This window comes from Typha latifolia, chromosome 2 (genome assembly GCF_019914945.1).
Source record: "Typha latifolia isolate L0001 chromosome 2, TyphaL0001v2, whole genome shotgun sequence".
In the NCBI taxonomy this organism is placed as follows: Eukaryota; Viridiplantae; Streptophyta; class Magnoliopsida; order Poales; family Typhaceae; genus Typha; species Typha latifolia.
The window spans coordinates 3,179,514-3,201,289 of record NC_133087.1 but is presented as its reverse complement, the minus strand read 5'-3'; the positions used below and the strand labels follow the sequence as shown (position 1 = coordinate 3,201,289).

Here is a 21,776-nt window from a genome sequence, read left to right as displayed (position 1 = left end):
TAAAATTTACAGTCTTGTATGATATGTTCAAAATGATCTAGACATGTGATAAAAAGATTTGTTGAACTAAAAATAATCAAAAATTCCACTTTGAGCAGCATATAAATGAAAAGATATGCAAATGTATGCCACCACATCCATAAGGAGCTTGTTCACATCCATAAGTTCTTATATATATATATATATATATCCTGGATTTGCTATCTAATATTCTAATATGATTGAGGAGAATAAGTAGACTGTGAACATTGTGAGCTGTGACCACAGTCACATGACCTTGGATAAGAGGGAATATCCAAGGATGGGACCAAATAAAATGAGCTATATATCTTGTCTCTATTCCATAGATGTAGATAAAGTGGTACCCCACGGATCTTTGAGTTAGTCATGAAGCTCTTAATACAGTTCTACATCTTACCTTCTGATGGTGCCAACTGGGCGGACAAGTGAAGAGCCGATGATGGTGGCGGAGTTCTCAACCTGGATGGTCACCGGCATATAAGAGGGTTGACCTTATGTCCAACGACGGATAGGAAAAGAAATAAAATCGTACAAGTGATAGAGAGATAAAGCAACTCAATTCAACATTCCATCCAATGCGCTTGTATTACAAGCAGTCATACCTTATTTATAGAAAATAAAATAAATAATTTTAGAGTATTAAAACAAAATAAGTATCAAACTATAAAACTTTCGAAACAAGTTATCTGTTTCAATTTTAGATTTGATCACAGTTTCACCCTAGATAGAATTCAAATCGTAAGAAAATTCAGATATGAAAAATGTAATCACCATGTCACTAAATCGATTAAGTAGTTTCGTAATTTTCAAAGACAATCGTATGAATGTTTGCTAATTAATTTTCTAAAATTGTGCTGTAAATTCCTGTAATTAGTGGCAGGGTCACATGTATAAAGGTCAAAAATGCATTTATATGTTAACTCTTCTAAGTTGATAGTGGTATGTACAGCTTTGATAATATATTATTTTTACATGTAAAAGTTAATTAATTTTTACACAAAAACTGTCTTCAAAATCCTTATATTTTGCATTGATACCTCTTAGAGTTAATTAACCATTAAAATTTAAAGAAATTAGATGTAAAACGACAAAAGCATCATTATATTAGTTTTTATTTTGTTACTAAATTATTGTTAGTCTTATTTTTAGGAGAAAATTTATACAAAAAAAAACATATATTTTTATCAATTTTAGAGGGATATACACTTAAATAAGGTATTTGTTAAAGATATACAAGCAAAAGTAACCAATAAAAAAAAAAAACTTTCTTTCTGGGACATGCTAAACTAATGGCCCAAGTAATTAATTAGACAGTTAGATTAGCTTACACTTTTTAATGGATTGGTAGCATCACACACTTTAAAAGGCATCCTTAGGATAAGCAAGGAATTAGTTATTGCAACGTCATGAGCACTGCGTAAGGTTGGAAGGATACAAGCCGACGCATGCTAAAATTATTAGTATTCAAAATAGAAGCCGCCTCGATCGCCATTACTAGAAGTCCAAGTAATAAACTCGATATGAGCACGAATAGCACGTTGCCTTGCACGCAAACCACTTGGATATACCGCCAAGATAAGCTAAGATATCCGGGTTGGATAGTGGGATCGATGAACATTTATCCAATGAACGTACTACGTTACACATATATATCTATCGCACTATAATTCTTGATGAGCTTACTCAACTTATAAAACAAGAAAGGCAATCTTATATGGCGGTTTCCATATCTATAAATTAGCACAAGAATACTCATAACGCTTTTAAACCAGCGTAGTACAGGAATCACCTTCCGAGATCTATAACCATGAAGGTTTTGGGGATCATGGCTGCCGTGTTAAGTTTGCAATTGTTTGATGAAATGATCCAAGTCTCTGGCTCCGTCGCGAGTGCAACCTCCTATAGCCCACCTTATACTCGTGAGTATATATATAGTAGATAGATTTCGATCCTAAGTTACCATATAAATTGGATTTTTTTTTTTTGGGGGCATGCGTATCCTTGCAAAATCCCTTATTTGATTATATATTTATAAAAACTTAATATTACTCCTCAAAAAATTCAGTTTTTCTATGGATGCTCCTTAAAAAAATATATTTGTTTCTATGGGTGCCCTTCAAAACTAATCAACAACGAAAATTTGATCCATTCAATGATGAAAAGATAAAAATATTCTTCTTTGTATCTATTTTGTATTATTATTTATGACCTTTTTTTTTACTTATAATTGTTGAAAAGTAATTAAAGGGCATCTGTGGAAAAACTATAGGAGATTGCATGTGAGAGAGAGAGAGAGAGGTTGCATGTGAGAGAATATGTTAAGAGATGATACATATTGATTGTCAATAATCTAACAGCTTAGGCTTTTTGGATTACTTAGTTATCTAACACCATCTTTTAATTATAACTTAGCTACTAAGTGCAATGGGTATAGCCAAGACCAGTTTCCTCCCAGCAACATGTTTGCGGCAGTCTCTGATGGGCTTTGGGATAATGGAGCTGCGTGTGGAAGGAGATACATGGTGAGGTGTCTAAGTGGAAGCAATAGGCCATGCAAGGAAGCAAGCATTGTAGTGGAAGTGGTGGATAAGTGCTCTGCTGATCCATGCCCTGCTAATTTCCTCTTATCTACTCGAGCATTCACAGCTATCTCTCTGTCTGCTGACATAAAGATTAATGTGGAATATACAGAGTATGTTCATGCAGCTAATACTTCCCAAGTTTTGCTGTTTGTTTATGTTATCCTTGTCTTTCTAATGTGTTGACGTATCTTAATAACTCTCGCAGGATTTGAAGAAACTAAATCATCTGGCAATGGGTGCACTGAGAGAGCTTTCAGCTCTATATATCTGATCAAAATGGAATTTGTAATTGTCTCAAATTAACACAATACTCCTAGGCTTTGAAGCACAAATGATTGCGCAGAATTTCAATTAATTCATACTCGTCCACTTTTGCCGCACTTCACTTCTCATTTGAAACATCCTACTACGTGCAAATAATTTCTCAAAACTTGGTAATGCTAGCACTAAAGCAGTGGATAGTTTCTCCTTTATCATCGTGAAAACCTCCTGTTGTTCGTTTCATTGGAACTTTCGTTTCTTCATGCACTCCATGGTTGGAGCAATGATAGCGCTGAAATTTTGAATACTAAAACATTGATGGAACATCCGCTAACCATGGAAGCTACGAAATTGACTTACATTTGTATGGGTCGGCTACTCTAGTATTGCTTTCGCTTTACTCTCATCAGCATGTAATAATGTATACCTTCTGCTCTGACAATGAAGCCCAAGAGTACACTGAATTTGTTGTGGCAAAGTGACACTTCTTGAGATGAAAAAATAACTGGCTCTATCGTAAAGCAAGTAAACCTCCCTCGTGTGTTTTTTATGCTCAGTCTCGTTGTGACTATAAATTAGAATATCATCAAAGTAGAAAACAACAAATTTTTCGATAAAAGATTTCAATGTTGATTCATCACTCTCAATAACAACAACAAAAGAGCCGGTTGCTACTCCTCTCCTCCTCCCTCTCCGCATAGCTCGTCTGCTACATGCCAGGCCAGTGCACGCTGCACGCCTCCTCCCTCATCTTCCCCAAGCTCCCCCTCCCCCTCCCCCGGCTGGTGACATTATCACCAGTCAGACCTCAGAGTCGCCCCTACTATCGAGTTCCATGTGAGCCCCTTCCTTCCTCTCCCTTTAAATGATGCATGTGTGCATTTTCAGTTGTTCATCTCCGATGGGTTATGTAAGTAAATTGGCTGGTATGCGTGCTCGAGACGGATTGCTGGAGCGTTGGGCTTCGACTTTGGCCCCATTCTCGTCTACCAATGAAGCTCAAATGAGCCAAACCGTGTCGCCTGATTTGGTCGTCCGGCGATGACGGGTTGCTGGCATCTCCCCTCCTCCAACCCTTCCTATGTTGTGGGTGCGCACGGATGGGAGGAAGGGGGTGAATCGCCTCTCATTCTCTCTTGGCATGTGGGTCGACTTCTGAGCCTTGGTTGGGTTGAGCCCATGCGAGCTTGGCTAGCCCAAGCCCAAGCCCAAGCCCGTGCATTTGGGTATGGTGTCTTTCTAGCCCATTTTATTTCGATTGAGTCATTTTTAGTTGTATTATTACAAGAGTTTAGTAGTAAAATGCATCATTTTACCGCGCAGATCATCCTCGGATCAACACAAGCCTCGTTTACTTTATTATAAAATGCCCTTTGATTTGATATAAGTATATTAACGGGATAGATTTTAAGGGTAAATTATTAATTACGTTGGTGTGTAGTATAAAATATAATTTTGATGAATAATATTTATATTCTAAAATGAGTTATTATAATATTTAGCTGTTATTTTAGAATAAGAAAAAAAATTACTCTTAAAATGAACAAGGGCCTAGAGTAAATTAGGTTTAGAGCAGTGCCTCATCGCTAGAAAAAAAAAATAGCAACTTTAAGCAAGTGTATTATTTTCTCTTGTTGGTTTATTAGCATATATAGCTATACATATTGAGTCGGCATGATAATTGATATGCATGAAGACTGTGTATTTGTGTTAGCATGTTTATATATGTTATACATGTTACTTCATGCCGGTGGTGTTTACAATTATACTCGTTGATTGTCATGTTCATGTATCACTTGTGCAAACGTCTGTTCATAGTCAAATGGAAGGAATCAATCAAAAGTTGCTTTACCCTGTGCCTTCCCTTATCGTTTGTTGCATGAAATGGACAACTAAATATTAAAAATCTTCAAAGGATAATGGCTCGAGAATCTTTCTAGAACTATTAAATAGAAAAGGGGAAAAAGTATATAAAAATATTGAATGAATAATAGCACAAAGATTACGATCAAATATATTTCTTCTTTAAATTTAAAACAAAACAAACTTGTCAACTTGACCATGTCAAACCCCTCTTTTAACCGCACAAATAAAGGAATGTTAAACCGACTAAAATTTATTTTTACTGGGTAATGGATATTAGCCACCAAACCACCCTCTGTTCATATCCACCGATCAGATTTAATTCTTGGATCAGACGTCCCTTCCCTGCATCAGAAGGGCACAGCGTTTCTAAATCTATAAATTACCGCAAGAGTATTCATAAACGCTTTCAAACCAGCTTAGCTTGTTAATCAAAGTATAGGAATCACCTTCCTAGATCTATAACCATGAAGGTTTTGGCTATCATGGCTGCAGTGTTAAGCTTGCAGCTGTTCGATGAAATGATCCAAGTCTCTGGCTCCGTCGCGAGTGCAACCTCCTATGGTCCACCTTATACTCGTGAGTGTTTCTTTGTTTATATATTTATCTAAAGTTAATATCGATATGTATACTCCTCAATAAACTTTGTTTTTTCGTGTCCATGAGTGCCCTTTAAAACTTCAATGATGAAGAGATAAAAATATTCTTATTCTTTTTTTTTTAATCTATCTTTTTAACGATTTAACGGCTTAAGGTTTTTGGATTAGTTAGTCATCTAACACTGTCTCATTTCTTATAATTATAACTTAGCTACCAAGTGCAATGGGTATAGCCAAGACCAGTTTCCTCCAAACAACATGTTTGCGGCAGTCTCTGATGGGCTTTGGGATAATGGAGCTGCGTGTGGAAGGAGATACATGGTGAGGTGTCTAAGTGGAAGCGATAGGCCATGCAAGGAAGCAAGCATTGTGGTGCAAGTGGTGGATAAGTGCTCTGCTGATCCATGCCCTGCTAATTTCCTCTTATCTACTCGAGCATTCGCAGCTATCTCTCGGTCTGCTGACATAAAGATTAATGTGGAATATACAGAGTATGTCCATGCAGCTAATACTTCCCAAGTTTTGCTGTTTGTTTATGTTATCCTTGTCTTTCTAATGTGTTGACGTTTCTTAATAATTCTTACAGGATTTGAAGAAACTAAATCATCTGGCAATGGATGTGCACTAAGAGAGCTTTCAGCTTTATATACCTGATTAAAATGGAATTTGTAGTCTTATTTGAGACTTGTACATATCCAACAAAGAGGGCTAATGGGCCAGTGTTAGCCTTTTGATGTTGTTCTAACTGATCCAAGTGGCCCGACTTTGTTCGAATACTAAAGATTATACTCCTAAGATCATGAGATATTTAAATTATATATATATATATATATCAATCTCATTGTCTATGAGATTATACTCCAGTATATGCTAACAAATGGAGTATATTGAGGCACTTGGTTTTTTTATTGAGAGGGTTTTTGTTTGGCTCTTTTCAATGATAATTTATAGTTTAATTGGTGGGTCATGAATTTTCATCACTGTGACAGGAGAAAGAGGCCCAATAGTAAAGTTATTATATATATATATATATATATATATATATATATATGAGAAAGACGAAAAGAATAGCATTATTGAATGGTAGTTAGGATTGATACCCCCCACCTCTCCCGTGATTGTAATGGCTATCCTAACTCTTACTTTATTCCAACCTCCCCATCCGATGGCATTAAAAACTGGGACATACGTGCATCAAACCAACATAACTGAGAATTTTAACCCCCCAAATAATTATTCTCTCTTCCATGGTTATTTATAGAAGTTGTCTGCTGCCTATTATGCTGGTATATTGTAGTTGTCAGGCATTCCATTTGCTTGACCAAATTCCATGACATGGAATGGACATGAAAGTATACAGGGTGACAATTCTAATATATTAGTACTAAGTATTTATTAATCGTCCTCTAACGTGTTACTAATATCGCCAACACGTTGATAGACGACATTGTCATATACTCTATAACAATTGGAAATTTATTTATTGATAGACAGCATTTGTTTTATTCCCTGCTCAATATTGTAGCTATTGATACTGCTCGTAGAATTCAAATCAAGTATCTTATGACACTATTTATCTTTTGTTCTTTCCTGTGATTTTTTTTTACTTGATGCTGTATGAGAGTTTTCACAATTTCCTAATTAAATAATTAAGAGAAATACTTTTTACTCTCTTATATTTTAAAACAAAAAATATTTTAACTAACTATGTTGATTAAATAAATATACACTCGGAGGTAAAGTTTAATTGGCATAGTAATATAACATGAAGTCCAGGAGAATAAAAGTTGATTTGGTCCAAATTTGAAAGTATAATCGAGAGGAAACTTCCAAACTCTTGTGGTACGTTTGAATTCCTGCAAAATAATAATTTGTTAGGGACGTTTGTGTAAACTTTGTGGTGTAATTGGATCCGCTCACCGTCCGTGATTCTTACGCAACGATCACCGTTACCCTGCTCACACCTCTCTCTTGGAGGACAAAAGGGAAAGCCGCATGGAGAATTGCGAGTTCGAGCCAAGTGGACTTAGATCCCTAGACGTCGGCGATCCCCGTCACCGTCGCCGTGATCTCCCATGGAGACGAAGCCGCCATTACCTCCACCGCCGCCGCCGCCTCGGAAGTGGGTGGTCCCCTTACTCGCCTCCGTCCTCCTCTCCTCCCTCCTCGTCTCGGCCTCTCTCTTCTTCTCCTCCTATCTCCTCTCCTTCTCCCCCATCCCCTACTTCGCCAGCTCTAGCGCCGAAGACCCCCTATTTGTGGAGCCCAAGCTCCGCCTCACCCCGCCGTCGTCCTCCTCCTCCTCCGCCGTCCCCCGCCTCGCCTACCTCATCTCCGGCTCCGCTGGCGACGGCGGAAGCCTGAGGCGGACGCTACGGGCTCTTTACCACCCCGCAAATCGGTACGTGGTGCACCTTGATCTGGAAGCTCCGGCGACTGAGCGGCTCGAGCTCGCGGCGGCTGTGAGGGGCGATCCGGTCTACCGGCGGTTTGGGAACGTGAGGGTGGTGTCGCGGGCGAATCTGGTGACCTATAGGGGTCCGACGATGGTGGCCAATACGCTCCACGCGGCCGCGATCTTGCTTAAGGAGGGTGGGGATTGGGACTGGTTCATCAATCTTAGCGCCTCCGATTACCCCCTCGTCACTCAGGACGGTAAAGATCTACGAGATTTCGACTAAATTTGGCAACTTTAGTTTTCTAGAATTTGTTCGGTACTTTCTAGGGGTTTTATCTGGGGGAGGTATCTTAATAATTCTACATTTGATGTCACACAGAGTCCTTTCCTAAAACGGGTTTGTTCTTCCATATCTGTTTGGCTATTCCTGTTTGGCTTCTATTCCTTACCGTCCCACTTGTTTCCTTTTAATATATGTATCTACACTCAAATGGGTACTTAATAAATGGTCCCTTTTACGGAAGGCATGTGATGTAAATCTAGTAGTATCTTCAATTCAATGAAGATTTCATGTTTTGCCTCAATTTCTTGCCAGATCTGCTGTATGTGCTCTCAAGTTTGCCGAGACAACTGAATTTTCTTGAGCATACAAGTGACATTGGATGGAAAGAGTACGTGAATCATCTCTTGTTGGTCTTTTCAGAATCTTTGTTCTCCTGTTATGTTATTGGAGTAATTTGTTGGCACATTCCTCAAAATAATGGTCTAACTTTTGTGTAGATATCAGAGGGCAAAGCCTGTGATCATAGACCCTGGTCTTTATAGCTTGCAGAAGTCTGATGTTTTCTGGGTCACTGAGAAGAGGAGTGTGCCTACTGCATTTAAGCTCTTTACCGGTGAGTTATTCCTTTTCCAAGTCAAGTCGTCCGTTGCAAAAGTATGATAAGCCTTCTCATAATGATCTAATGTTTATGCTATATCTTTCGAGTTAACTGAAAGACATTTATCTTTCACAATGTCCTCTTGGTGCAACATATCAGGAGCCTTGTTAACTACTTGGTTCTGTTGTTATACATATTTAATGCTAAAGTAATGAATAAAAGGAAATCACATCCTTGCCGAACCAACTGCAAAGATGTGTATTTCAGACTTAAGTAGGCCTTAAATATTTTAATCTTGGAGGATCATTTCTGTATTTCCTTTCTTATTAATACATCAAAATTTTGGCTCTTCTAGATTTCAAAAAATTATTGTTATATGTATGTGGATTGTGACATACATAATTTTCCATATGCTGTTTTGTGGCCTGATGGGTTTTTCTTGAAAGAGGCCAAAACTTGACTGTTTCATTTTGAAACTGTAATCCCTGTTGTGTCTACCAGTAGGGTAAAAACCCAACAGCTATACATGTGTACCACCCTACAACAAAATCAAAAGCTATCATATACAAAATGTGAGGCAAAGTATTATCTCACCAAACCACCTGTTATATTATACCAGATACAAGTATCATCTCCCTAATCTCCCAAAATACAAGTATACAATCCGCCCACAATATACCAAATCCAAAAGAAAGTATACACGTTATCTAGGCAAAATATATCATATACCCCAAAAAACACAAGTAGCAGAAGTAAAGCTTCCCTTAATCATCTAAGGTGATGAGAGCCTTCTTCCGCACGTACACATAAGTCATTTCTTTCTTTTGCATCTCCTAGGCCTGCCCAGGAGATAAAGACATTATTTATATGTAGAGGAAGTTAATAGATGGTGTTACTCTTGAAAAATTCAATGTTAGTGGAAATGAACCAATCAACCAACACAAATATTTTGTTTATCTAGTGTCACATGACAATCATGGGATACAAGAAAAGCCATTTGATTATTGGAATTTAAAAGGAACTATGAAAGCATGTGTTATTTGCTTCCATATCAATGTCATGATTCTATGGATGTGTCATGTGTATGCCTATATTTGTGTCTAATTTTTTTGTACAAATTATTGAGAAGTTTAGTTTTGTTTTCATCTGATGAGATCTCTCGACCTCTCTCTAGAGAAAAGAATGAAATATGCTTCAAAAGTTATATGTTCTACAGACTAAACATTTAGGTCTTATTTGGTTTAAGGCTAAGTTTTGAACTAGATTAGTTGACTCCATTTCTTAGTCTTGGTCTAGGTGTCTTGAACTATGCTAAGATAATTTTTAGGTTCCCAATTTATTGTAGCCTTCCAAAATGAGTAATAACCAGTAAATCTGGTTGAGGATGATTTTTTCTAATTTTCAGCAATGTGGTCCATATAGATGTAGAAATATCAAGCAGTCAAGCAATTAAGTGGCACCGTCACAAGGATGTACAAGCATCCTATTATCATCTGCATGCCCACTTGTCAGATCTATTAAGATTAGTCCAGATTCATGATGGGTAATATGCTACCAAATAAGTGCAAGTGACTGTTTTAAAAAATAAAAGACACATCATCTTTAATACACAAATTGAGTCATACAATAATAGATGTTACAGAATGTAGACCAACATATTACTAAAGTAGGTTGTCCTAAATCGTTTATCCTTATTCCATCCTAGTATCTCATTTGTATGCAATTCACATTTTAAACTTTCACTAGATTCTCAATGTTGCCATCTCTACTCTGGTATGATTATCACAAAATGAGGAAATCTCCATGTAGTCTTCTTACATGGTCCACCTATATTTTGTCCCCTTTTCAATGACATTCCTGGCCATGCCTTCTCTGCTTTAAGATATACTTGTCAACTTTGATGTTATCTCCAAAGCTACTTGAACTCTGTTACAAAACACAGGTTAGAAATGGCTTCATATGTAAAGGTTTAATGGCTGTTTGACAATCTTATATGACGTTGAAGAGTTGTATAATCTTTTTCACTGAAGATGAACAACAAAGTGGAATAGATCATTTAGGTAAATGATGAAGAAATGTATAATAATCCTCCTGCTGATTTCCTACTATAATACTTCTTGCTTGGAAGAATGTCCATGGTGTGGTAATTCCACCCAGAAGGTAGTATTGTACTGTTAAGTATCCAGATAACGAGTAAAAATGATACTAGATAGTAACAAGGACTTGTGGTATATGGTATCTATCTTCCCAAAAGACAGCTGCAATTCTCCCCATCTGTAGAGTCATGTGTGCTATGGTTGTGGCAAGACGAGTCCATAATCATTGACCTATATCAAATGGTCAGGGAAAGGTTCAGTTGTGCGTATAAGGCTGACTTGATCTGACATGTACGCACAACTGGCAGCAAGGCTGTGATACAGCTGTAATACAGCTGGCAGGATCTGGATTTATCCGATCTTGCAGAAACAATGAGGATAAAGAAAAGTAGAAGAGAGAAGTGGAAGGGAAGATAATAAGTGAATAGGAGATGAGATGAACTGGAACTACTTCGATAGGGCTTGACACCACCCAACCCTTCAGGGAGGAAGTAGAAATTGACTGGAATGTCCTGAATATTAACATCGGAATTCAAATTTGCCTACAACAGACCAAGAGATGATTATATGGGAAAAAATTTCTCGCAGTACAAGACCACTCGTAATCTTCATAATTGGCAAACTCAAGAAATCTCCTAATTTTGGTGCCTTAATTGGTGCTTGTGTCATCCAGTTGTTCATGTGATAGCTTGCACTTTCCAAATTGCACCCGCACCCAGATAACCTTAAAGTGATTCCACCAATAGCTTTCAAGATTAGCTTTTCTTTTTCTAGCCAGTCATCTACTTTCTCTGTCAGCAGTAATAACATGTAGCTTTTAAATGTGGATGTTAATGGTGCCAAAAGAATGTTCATCACAAGCTTATTAGTTTCTCGCTTAGTTTGTTTATATTGAACTTATGAGAAGTGAGAAGGATAGATGGCTTTGTTATCTCATTGGAGTGTTCAGTAACATGTGATGGCTTATTTCATGAGATCTATTGTCAGGCGTTGATAATTCTTACTCTTGTTGAGAAAATATATATTTGTGTTTATTTAATTACTTGTGCTGTCGTGTAAGTTTTTGTACCAAATTAATACTGCATTAGGTAATATGATGTTTCATTTCTGCTAATTTTGCAGGCTCTGCTTGGATGATGCTCTCTCATCAGTTCATGGAATTCTGTTTATGGGGTTGGGACAACCTTCCCAGGACTGTCCTAATGTATTATGCGAACTTCCTCTCATCCCCTGAGGGGTACTTTCACACAGTCATCTGCAATGCACCAGAGTTTCGCAACACCACTGTCAACCATGATCTACATTTCATATCTTGGGACAACCCACCAAAGCAGCATCCCCACTTCCTTACCCTCGATGACTTCTCAAGTATGATCAGTAGCAACGCTCCCTTTGCGAGGAAATTTGGTAGGGATGACCCAGTGCTTGATAAAATTGACAAGGAAATCTTGGGCCGTAGTGCCAATGGGTTTGTGCCTGGTGGATGGTATGACTTGTTAAAATTGAACAATAGTAATCCAAACTACTCTGTTAAAGATGTGTCTGAGCTGAGGCCAGGGGGAGGTGCTGAGAGGCTTAAACGACTGGTCAAAAGTTTGCTTTCAGAGGATGGTTTTGATGATAAACACTGCATCTGAGCATCTACATCAATTATACCTACAGATGAGGATGCTATACTTACAATTCTGAAGCTTTGAGAAGCTGTGCAGTGACTCACTGTTTTGCAGAATGGTCTAACTCTTCAGTGCGGCGGGCGTATTGATTCAGTGAATAGATACAGTGGCTGTATTACATAGCCTTCACCACCACTGGATGAGATTTTATGTAACTAATAGGTTAGGTGCATTGTAGAATAAATACATTTATTAGGTGATTTCATAGTTTGCCCTCTCTGCCCATCTGGTTGTCATGGATAATATGTTTCTTCAGCAACAACAAAATGGCAACCTGAATGTACCAATGTCTAATGTCTGCTGTACTTAAGCGAGAAATAGCAAGCGAGTTTTTCACAGTTGTTATGGCTAGAATGTTGTGTACAACCTCATTCTTCGTCTTGCATTGCATAATTGATTGCTCTGTTTGAAGACATAATAATTTATGCTTTCCTCTGGTAATGATATTTGAGGCAAGTTCCTGATCGGTAAGTCAATTTGTGGCATCGTTCTTGAGAAAGTGGTGAGCTTAAATCTCCCTGGGAGAAAAATGCTGCTGATTTAGTAGACTGTTGGTAGTGAGATACATTAACATATTCTTAGTGAAATTATTCAACTCTTTCAGAAAAGCCATTGTTAGTTTAATCTGAAGGCTAACTTTCCAGACTTGCTGCATTTACTCTTTCATCTTTTTCAGGTAATATTCCTTGTTCAAGTTCCATATAAACCAAGGTAAAACTGTATCTGCTGCATACCTTTTGCCCGCTTCATCCTCTCTATCAAAGCAAATATATCAGACAACCCACTCACAGGAAGTTTTCAACAATAACATATTATCTAATAAGAGACCAAAAGAAAAAGGAGAACTGCATCCGCAAAAGAAATCTCATTGAGCATAATACCATAGTACAACCAACATTAACATAAGATCAAAGCCAAGGAAAAGTTTGTAGGTTGATCTCAAAAGTTCTAGCATGGATAGATAAGCACATAAAAAATACACTAAGGGCCTCAGATTTTTAACTCTAGTCTCTAGATACTGGAAACAAGACCATCAGTTGTAGCGCTCTGAGAGACCCTGGGGCAGTTGTTGAAGCCATACCAAATTCCATTAGGAATAGGGCTGCCATAGTAGAAGGTGAGGGCCCGGGAAACATGCGGCTCGTAGACCTGGACCCATTCAGGCGTCCATCCATCCCTGCCATCCCTCCGCAGGTACAGGTAGCAGACCCCGTAGCCACAGGGCCCTTGGATCTTGAATGTATCGGTGGAACAGCTCTCGAATGTACCAGAGGATGGATCATCTAGCCTTGGAGCATATACCTGAACAACATAATAGATATAATTTTGTCATGAAACTAGTGAAAGGTGAAAAGAAGGTAGCTGATTATCTAAGAGGTAGATAGATGGACGACATTTGGATGATATATAGATGGAAAGTGGAAGATTATATGTTCTTAAATTGTATATATATATTTTTGTTGGAAAGTTGAAGATAGATTATTGGAGAGAGGAGTTAAAGCCATGTAGAAACAGGGTTTAATACATGTACAGAAACCTTAGTCAGGCCGAGAAATTAAGTTGTTATGTTTTGGGTATAAAGTGAAAATTAATCCTTTCAACTTTTCTATTTCTTTACTGCTGAACTAATCTTCAGACATAAATCTCATCATAGATATATGCATTTGGTTAGATAAGTAAAAGCAGAGCAGGTTATACTTTTACTTATGTAATAATGCAAACCAAAAAGGAAGTGTGACTTCTATTTGTCATTCGGAATGCTCTGACTCCAAGCATAAACAATTTAACAATATACTTGTTGATTCAAAACTCTCTTCCACAGCTTACCAAAATTCTCAATCCAATTTTAGACAAAACCTAAGCTATAAACAAACAAGCCGTTATAGATACGAGGCTTGTCTTGACAAAGGTGGGAAAAAGCTGAACTCGGTAAATATATCCTATATCCTATATCTTGATTATGGCTTGAATAGCTAAAGAATACATCACTGGATTTGCTACAATAATTTCCACACTTATAGCCATAAAGCCCCCACCGTAATTCAGTAACTCAGTAATTGGGTCTTACCTGATATGTTCGATTCTCCCCGACGTTAGGGTTGATATATGATGGAATTTTTATCGGAACACTATATCTGAATTTGTGCTCGTTATATCCCGTTCCTTAGGAAGATTGGTTTGGTTGTCGATCAATAAATAACTATTTATTGGAACACTATATCTAAAAGAGTAATCCTTTGTCTAGCTTATATAAACTACGAGTAGCCAATGACGTACGACCCATAAAAAATGACCAACATCTAGAAGTCTGTGCAACATTAGATAATTGCCACCTGCTAAAACGCATGTGTCTCATTAATTAATTCGGTTAGGTCAATTTCTTCTCTAATGCCAATAATATCCCTCCCTCTCTCTCTCTCTCTCTCTCTCTCTCTCGATCTTGATCTATCCAAATAGAAGAAAAGAAAAAAAGAAGATAAAAGAGAACGAACGATAAGGAAATCTATGGCGAAAAAAGAGAAGAATAATACCTCGTTACTATATGCGTCACCGAAGGCGAGGCTAATGGCATCTCTTGTGATCCGTTTAGAGGAGCAGCTCGTCTTTATCTTTACGGTATACGAGCATCCCCTTCCACTTCCAGCCTCCTGGTAGTGAACACGGATTAGATCAAGAAAGAGGGGCTAAAAATGGGAAGAAGGTGATCAGCTCGTGGTGGATAAACCTGGTGCTCTTGGATCTTGAAGGATCGGAGCTCTTGGGGTCGACCCTTCACGGATTCGAGGCAAGAAGAGGCCTGGAAGGAGGCCGAGATGAAGAGGAGTAGGAGGAGGAGAGAGAGAGCTTTTGCCATGTTGCCTTTCTCTTTTTCCTTCTTCTGTGTTTAAACCCGAGAGGACTTCTTTATACGGAGAGATGGGGAGAGAGTTCTTTTACCAAATTAGCCCTCTTCCAATTTTTTTTTTCTTTTTTTTTTCGAAATAGGCCACCATAAACTTAATATATAATGCTAGCTCGGTGTCTAACAATAAAATACTAATTTTATAAAAAAATTTATTAATAACTATATAAAATTTAGGGATGATTCGTTTGGATTAAAAGAGTTTGAGATAGGGCTACTTTAGTCAAAATGAAGAGGCTTTTGGGTTTGGATCCGGTAAAAGTCTATTCGCTTTCCCATGGGATTAGGGAAATTTATGATAATAATAATAATAAAAAAGTTTAAAATGGCAATTTTTTAATAATCACCTACTTTTTATCTTTATTATCATATAAAAATTTATCATTGGAATCCTATAATTTACTTTTAATACCTTACAGACACTCTTAATTAAGTTTTAACATATTATATCAAAATAAATAAAAATTCTAAAATACTTCCTCAGACACAATTGTGTACCGTAGTTGGAGCATATTAATTTAAGTAGACGTATTATGATATAGAATTATTTAAACTCACTCACCCATACAGGAGGATGTTAATGATAATGTAAGGTGATTTTAGTAAATCTGTCAACAAAAAAAAAAATCTGTGAAAATTAGGTCAAAGCACATAAATAGTTGTACACCTTCACCGACAAAAACTAATGGAGCAGCATAGAGCCACCGCAACCATAGTACAACAAGGGATAATCTATCAATAGATCGTTGGATAATAGGTCATATATATTAAGAGCAATCTTAAGGTTAATGCATGACGACCACCGGTGCAGCAGTACTGCAGACTGCAGTGCAGTGATAGAAGTATACTCACTTCTCGTAAGAGTTTATCAGGTTTCAACATATTCACTTATGGCATGTCACTGGTTCTAACACTCGCCAAGCGTTAAAAAAAATAATTACTCTATTTGTAGCTCATTTGTAAGCTTCGTTTGTTTAGGATTAAAATTAATTCTAAAATATGTATTTATTTTTATTATTCTTAAAATAAAAAAATTTTACTCTATGAATAACTATTTTTATGTTCACTTATATTTTAAAATAAAAATATAATAATTATATTTAGTATAATATAAAATAAGATAAAAAAAGAAGGAATATTTTATTTTTATAAAATTACCATAAATATCATTTGAACCGATAAAACATAGGTTGATGGATATATATATATATATATATATTAAAGAGTAAATTAATTTAATTAGATTAGTGTTACAGTGTACGATCCAAAATATAATTTTAATAAATAATATTTGTATTTAAGAATTAAAATATTATTTTAAAATAACAAATTTATATTTTAAAATAAAAAAAATATTATTTCTCAAATAAACGAGTTCTAATTTATGTATCGGAGAGAGTTAACTCTTATATTTAGTCTATAATTAGACTGTAAGATCCAGTCAATATCATCTATATAAGTGAAGAGCTATTCTTGAATTGATTTTGTTCTAGATTTTTTTGGGTTGGCCTTTCCATTTACCCGTCTAGTACAATATGCAGTTGCAATTATCTTGGCAGAAGATTTATTCAGGCAAACATATGTACATAAAGGACAACAAAGAAGCAAGGCTATACATCTTCAAATAAATTTGATGGAAGGGGGCATAAAACTAGATAAGCCTTCCAATTCAAGCGTACTGCTGAAAGTATATTTACGTTGATACAATTGACGGGTTAGTGTTCCATCTTCAAGACAATATCAGGCGAAGGATTTTTCCTGAATATATGAATGATTTCTCTGTCTCCTCCAAGCAGCGGTCTTTCTCTTCCCTGGACCAGCTCTGCAATCAAGAAGATAACTAGTTCAGAATTCATGAATAAATAGGATTGGAAAATGAGATCTAATAGGGGAGTTCAAAATATAGAGCTTATCAGGGTGCGGGTGCTGCTGAAAGAAGATAAGAAAAAGAGAGAGATGAGAAGACAAAGTGAGATGGAAATCATACAGAAGCAACTTGGTTGAGCTTATCCCTGACATTCTGCAGCAGTTGCGAAAGATTACCATCCCACTTGTAGAATTCCAGCTCCTTCTTGTTCAATATCTTCTCAGCCACCTACAAGGGCATGGAGGCAAAACTAGTTCAGATGTATTATAGAAGTGGTGCAATGCAAATAACAATCAATAGCTTTTGGTTTAATAAACTTAAATTTGAAGTATTGAACCTTTTCCTTATTTTTCATTTTGATCAACAATGAGAACAATTATCATTAAGGAATATGAAAATTCAAGTCATCAATTTTCTAAAAGCTTAAGCTTATAAAGAATACTTGATTTAATCCTTTACATATTAACTTTCTTAAGTTCTTAACGGTATCTGACAAGCAATAGAGCAAAACCAAAAGAACTAAGCCTATTTTGAACCAATTGTCAATTCCATTTAACCCTCAAATATTATTGCTAAATTCTGTCAAGGATGAACATAGGTTAAAAGAGGGGCTCGGTACAAGTCCTCAACAAAACAATTGATCAAAGAAATGGTCTTTAGACTAATGCAACCAACCTTAGGTTATCCAAAACCTTTTATGCTGTATTCTTTTTCCCTACTTGAAAGGTAAAAGTCATACACTGACAATGGTGGTTGATTTATAGGTATAATAAAGATATAAGATTTTAAAATTCGTTGAATACAACAAAAGAGGATCCTGTTGTAAAATGCCACAGAACACAATACCTTTTTACCGATCATTCGACCACCAGCAGAGTGCGCAAAATATGTGTTGTAGAAGTGGCATATGAAAGCTTGAGGATCATTCTTTGCCAACTCTCCCAGATAACGAGCATAGGAAACCCCAGGGTTAGATGGTTCAGGAATGGCATGACCTTGCTGCTTGAACCATTCTAAATCCTTAGCCAATTGCTCTGACCTCTCCAAGCCCGTATTCCTAAATTCTGCATCTGAAACCGAGATATATTTTCCTGATTAACTTTAGACTTCAAATGCTATGCAACAACCACAACATCTGTTGCTCCTCACAATTGTCTATTCATTATATCAGGGAATGGCATTGAATATGTCAATCTCAAAGTTAGTATTAGTTTGCATCATATGCTAGGTACCAATCTCTGTGTTGAAAATATTAACAATATCAAGTTGTATAAAGTTGCAATAACCTTGAGTCCTTAATGCTTGAAAGTCAACCTCAAAGAAACGGATCGTCCTAACATCCCGTCAAAACCACTGAAACAATTCTAAATAGAGAACCCACTCAACTAATCTTAGTCTGCATCCGGACTAAATGGATGGCACCTATGGCTACTCTATCTCAATACTTCAAATACGTCATGTAATAAGAAGCAAGTAAGAAAACACTTTAAGCAACCAAAGCAATTCACCTGCTATTTAAAAAAAAAAAAAAGGTGCAAGTTTTAATATTTCAAAGGGTTTGCAAACAACTTACACCAGGGATAGGCCGCCTTCTTGACAATACTCTCAAGTGTATCAAAGACCAACTTGCTATCGACGAGAAACCTAAGGTATCCCTCAATCGACGGCTCCCATTTCGCCATTGGTGGGGCATCGGACTCCTTCTCCCCTTCCTTGGATTGATCCTTCGTGTGAAGCTTCATGGCCACCGCCCTCATCTCATCCACGAACCCATTCTCCTCTCCTCCCTTAGAGTACTTCTTCGGCATCTCCGTCGTCGTAGCAGAGACAACTAATCTGGTGGTCCTCAGAGGGAACTTCCGCCCGACCGGAAACTTTGGTGCACCCCAAGATTGGAAATTTGGGTTCTTGGGAGCAAAAAGGGAGGGCCTTTGGTGGATTCTGAGAGAGATGGAGTAGAACTGGGAGATGGGTGTGGTGGAAGCCATGGCTTCTTATGAAAAGGTGGAGGTGAAGTAGACGGATTGGGTCTTGGGTAATTTTTAATTCTTGGGAGGAGGAAGGAGAGGAGAAGAAGTAACCGACTTTGTTGAGTGAAAGGGATGGACCATGGAGTCTTGATGGGCTTCCGAGAGAAGCGAGGAGAGAGAGACAGAGAGAGGAGGTAGACGAGACCAAGAAAGAAGAGAAAATAGTGATAAAAATAAGCTGAGGTAGTGGAAGAAGTGGATAGGGATTGCGATGGAAACGGCGCATATTTCGACATTTACTCCCTCCATTTCCATGAAATTAGCATAAAGTAATCTGCTGTTAAATTTGGGCTCACTTTCTATCAGCAATTATTCAATTATCTTTAGATTTACTTCATTCTTTTTCTTTGGCCTTCTTTATTGAGGAGGAAAATGATTAGCACCAGAAACCACGCAGTGTGAAACGTGCACGTTTCATCTCAGGAATTGGTTGCAAATTTGCAAGGCGTGATTTGAGAAGCTACAACACAAAGAAGTCATCAAGACGGATGGATTATCTACTGCTTGGATTCATCTCAGTGACTGCCAACTGACAGTCAAAACAATCAATAGGAGTAGATGCAATAGGCTCACAGTTTAGCGTGTTATTTCATTTAATCTCATGTTATATTGCCTTTGGTTAGCTCTTGGTCATACACTCTTAGTTAAGTTTCATAATTAAATATTTTTTTTATTTTTTATTTTATCTCTAATCAAATTTACTCCTTAATAAATTAAATAAAAAGTTTTAAGATAAATTTAATTAATTTTAATTTAATTCTTGATACGACTTAATATCTATCACTTTTATTATTAAAGTAAAAAATAGTTTGACCCGTAAATTTTATTTATTATTTATTTTTCTCTAAAATTAATATTTTTTTTACTTTTTCGTATCACACTAAAAATAATAATTAAATTTAACCTAATTCACAACTAAATATCTTATTTTCTTAGCCTAAATCAACACTAAAAATGAGGCCAACTAATCTAAGTTCAATTTTAACCTCAAGCCAAACACAACCTAGCTCTTATATTACATTAGACCGGGCTAATTCTTTTTGGGATTATTTATCTACCAAAAGTTCATAATAAAGTTCCTGTATCTATAGCTTTTTATTTATTATTGAAAAAAAAATTAGGAAGTTTAAAAAGAAATAGACCGACCATGATAAGATAGAGCCAACTTGCTATTGTAAATCTCTCTCTCTCTATATAAAAAGAAATCAAAAGGTTTAGAAAATTACACCAGAAAGCGTCTTGCCTTTTAATACTCGACAAGAAACATAAGAAAATTTCTATAGCCATATAGTCTTTTAAAACAAAATTAATATTGCAAAATAGAGAGGCGTATCTCATATAATTTTTAAGATTGAAAGAGACGAATTACCTCTCAGATAAGAGCAAGTTGGGCTCATTCAGTGAGACAAAAGAGCAGGGAGGGATTGGCTTCATACTTTTTAAATGAGATGAGTTCAACTTTGCGTATCATTCAAGTGGAAGTGGAAGGTCTTGCCCTCAAGATGACATTATTTAGGCTTCAATTATACAAATAACAAAGTCTTCATCAATACTCTCCACGAAAAGGAAAGGGAATATTTTTTACATAAGATATGTTTATTGTGAAGCTATCCAAGATACAAGTTCATCAAATCAGAGCATATAATAAATTCTCTCCTTCTTTGGTAGTTTCTGCAAGGGATTATAAATGATTAGCTGTCGATATTTAATAAAAGAAAAAGATATGTGGGGGGCATTCCGAGAATTGAACTCGGGACCTCTCGCACCCTAAGCGAGAATCATGCCACTAGACCAAATGCCCACCTTTGAAAGACATCCTGTCCGAGTCCTTTCATTCATATGTAATGCAAGCTTAGCCTAACTGTGGTTCATTAGCATTGATAATTTTCAAAATAAACAAATGCTATGTGACCAAATTACTCGTATCTATTTCAAATCAGACTGTATTCATAACTTGGATAATTAGATCTTTCATACTTTTGTTAATTGCAACTTGGAGTGGATGATAGAAAGTAGATAGGAACAAATTAAAAATTAAGCTAAATCACAATAAGAAAACTATAATTTATCTCATAATTAATCACACTTTGATAAGCTTAAATGACTAGCTAAGTCATTGTTACAAGCATCAAGGAGTTATTTGAATGATACAACTGACGGATGTAGATGGAGTTTTAACTAAATATTGAAAACAATTCATAATAATGTCAATCTAAAGATCTTACTCCTTTCATCATAATAAATAAACATATATATCATGCTTTCATAGCTTATAGTTGGATTGCTAATGGATTGAAACATAGGCCCAATTATGGGCTAAACATAGTAGGAAATAAGGCCCATAGACTCATAAAGTTAGCACACAAGTTTTCAACACCTCAATTATTGGTCTACGCCCTGCATTTTTAATATTTATAAACTAAACTATTTATTTTAAAAGTAAATAGTTGCTGCATCTTTTAACCTAACTAAACTAAACTTAACTAAACTCTAAGATTAAGTTAACTACACTACCAACAAGATTATCAAATTAAGGTCATCAAACCCAAAATAATATTTTACCCAACCTAGCTTATTAAACACAAAATAAAATAATACCTTTC

The 21,776-nt window shown here is 36.4% G+C and overlaps 5 protein-coding genes and 1 non-coding gene across 6 annotated transcripts; 3 read left to right on the top strand and 3 right to left on the bottom strand.

The window, feature by feature from the left end:
• The first annotated feature begins 1,778 nt into the window (after positions 1-1,778).
• Positions 1,779-2,983, top strand: LOC140782311 (EG45-like domain containing protein). Its single transcript, XM_073128805.1, has 3 exons — positions 1,779-1,940; positions 2,434-2,713; positions 2,809-2,983. Exons 1-3 carry the CDS (start codon positions 1,829-1,831, stop codon positions 2,813-2,815), a joined length of 399 nt encoding a protein of 132 aa, XP_072984906.1. The 5' UTR covers positions 1,779-1,828; the 3' UTR covers positions 2,816-2,983.
• A 2,092-nt stretch (positions 2,984-5,075) lies between these two features.
• Positions 5,076-6,142, top strand: LOC140782426 (EG45-like domain containing protein). The gene is made up of 3 exons (XM_073128979.1): positions 5,076-5,306; positions 5,538-5,817; positions 5,913-6,142. The coding sequence occupies exons 1-3, from the start codon at positions 5,195-5,197 to the stop codon at positions 5,917-5,919; spliced, it is 399 nt and encodes a 132-aa protein (XP_072985080.1). The 5' UTR covers positions 5,076-5,194; the 3' UTR covers positions 5,920-6,142.
• A 1,024-nt stretch (positions 6,143-7,166) lies between these two features.
• LOC140782267 (beta-glucuronosyltransferase GlcAT14A-like) lies at positions 7,167-12,712 on the top strand. The gene is made up of 4 exons (XM_073128750.1): positions 7,167-7,981; positions 8,320-8,395; positions 8,505-8,620; positions 11,824-12,712. Exons 1-4 carry the CDS (start codon positions 7,402-7,404, stop codon positions 12,336-12,338), a joined length of 1,287 nt encoding a protein of 428 aa, XP_072984851.1. The 5' UTR covers positions 7,167-7,401; the 3' UTR covers positions 12,339-12,712.
• A 508-nt stretch (positions 12,713-13,220) lies between these two features.
• Positions 13,221-15,260, bottom strand: LOC140782266 (embryo-specific protein ATS3B-like). The gene is made up of 3 exons (XM_073128748.1): positions 15,100-15,260; positions 14,906-15,022; positions 13,221-13,676 (listed from the first exon to the last, which is right to left on the bottom strand). Exons 1-3 carry the CDS (start codon positions 15,226-15,228, stop codon positions 13,386-13,388), a joined length of 537 nt encoding a protein of 178 aa, XP_072984849.1. The 5' UTR covers positions 15,229-15,260; the 3' UTR covers positions 13,221-13,385.
• Positions 15,261-16,817: 1,557 nt separating this feature from the next.
• LOC140782485 (heme oxygenase 1, chloroplastic) lies at positions 16,818-19,589 on the bottom strand. Its single transcript, XM_073129072.1, has 4 exons — positions 18,717-19,589; positions 17,990-18,213; positions 17,264-17,371; positions 16,818-17,098 (listed from the first exon to the last, which is right to left on the bottom strand). Exons 1-4 carry the CDS (start codon positions 19,129-19,131, stop codon positions 17,006-17,008), a joined length of 840 nt encoding a protein of 279 aa, XP_072985173.1. The 5' UTR covers positions 19,132-19,589; the 3' UTR covers positions 16,818-17,005.
• A 1,313-nt stretch (positions 19,590-20,902) lies between these two features.
• Positions 20,903-20,974, bottom strand: TRNAP-AGG (transfer RNA proline (anticodon AGG)). The gene has a single exon. It is a non-coding gene; the product is annotated as a tRNA-Pro (tRNA).
• Between the last annotated feature and the right edge of the window lie 802 nt (positions 20,975-21,776).

Excerpts from the sequence above, each read along its gene's own strand:
- LOC140782311 (XM_073128805.1), top strand. The coding sequence starts at position 1,829 with ATGAAGGTTTTGGGGATCATGGCTGCCGTGTTAAGTTTGCAATTGTTT. Across the intron at positions 1,941-2,433 it reads CTATAGCCCACCTTATACTC|CTACTAAGTGCAATGGGTAT; the intron begins GTGAGTATATAT and ends ATTATAACTTAG.
- LOC140782426 (XM_073128979.1), top strand. The coding sequence starts at position 5,195 with ATGAAGGTTTTGGCTATCATGGCTGCAGTGTTAAGCTTGCAGCTGTTC. Across the intron at positions 5,307-5,537 it reads CTATGGTCCACCTTATACTC|CTACCAAGTGCAATGGGTAT; the intron begins GTGAGTGTTTCT and ends ATTATAACTTAG.
- LOC140782267 (XM_073128750.1), top strand. The coding sequence starts at position 7,402 with ATGGAGACGAAGCCGCCATTACCTCCACCGCCGCCGCCGCCTCGGAAG. Across the intron at positions 8,396-8,504 it reads AGTGACATTGGATGGAAAGA|ATATCAGAGGGCAAAGCCTG; the intron begins GTACGTGAATCA and ends ACTTTTGTGTAG. Across the intron at positions 8,621-11,823 it reads TGCATTTAAGCTCTTTACCG|GCTCTGCTTGGATGATGCTC; the intron begins GTGAGTTATTCC and ends CTAATTTTGCAG.
- LOC140782266 (XM_073128748.1), bottom strand. The coding sequence starts at position 15,228 with ATGGCAAAAGCTCTCTCTCTCCTCCTCCTACTCCTCTTCATCTCGGCC. Across the intron at positions 15,023-15,099 it reads TCAAGATCCAAGAGCACCAG|GAGGCTGGAAGTGGAAGGGG; the intron begins GTTTATCCACCA and ends GTTCACTACCAG. Across the intron at positions 13,677-14,905 it reads GTGACGCATATAGTAACGAG|GTATATGCTCCAAGGCTAGA; the intron begins GTATTATTCTTC and ends TATGTTGTTCAG.
- LOC140782485 (XM_073129072.1), bottom strand. The coding sequence starts at position 19,131 with ATGGCTTCCACCACACCCATCTCCCAGTTCTACTCCATCTCTCTCAGA. Across the intron at positions 17,372-17,989 it reads GTCGAATGATCGGTAAAAAG|GTGGCTGAGAAGATATTGAA; the intron begins GTATTGTGTTCT and ends ATGCCCTTGTAG. Across the intron at positions 17,099-17,263 it reads AGCTCAACCAAGTTGCTTCT|AGCTGGTCCAGGGAAGAGAA; the intron begins GTATGATTTCCA and ends TCTTGATTGCAG.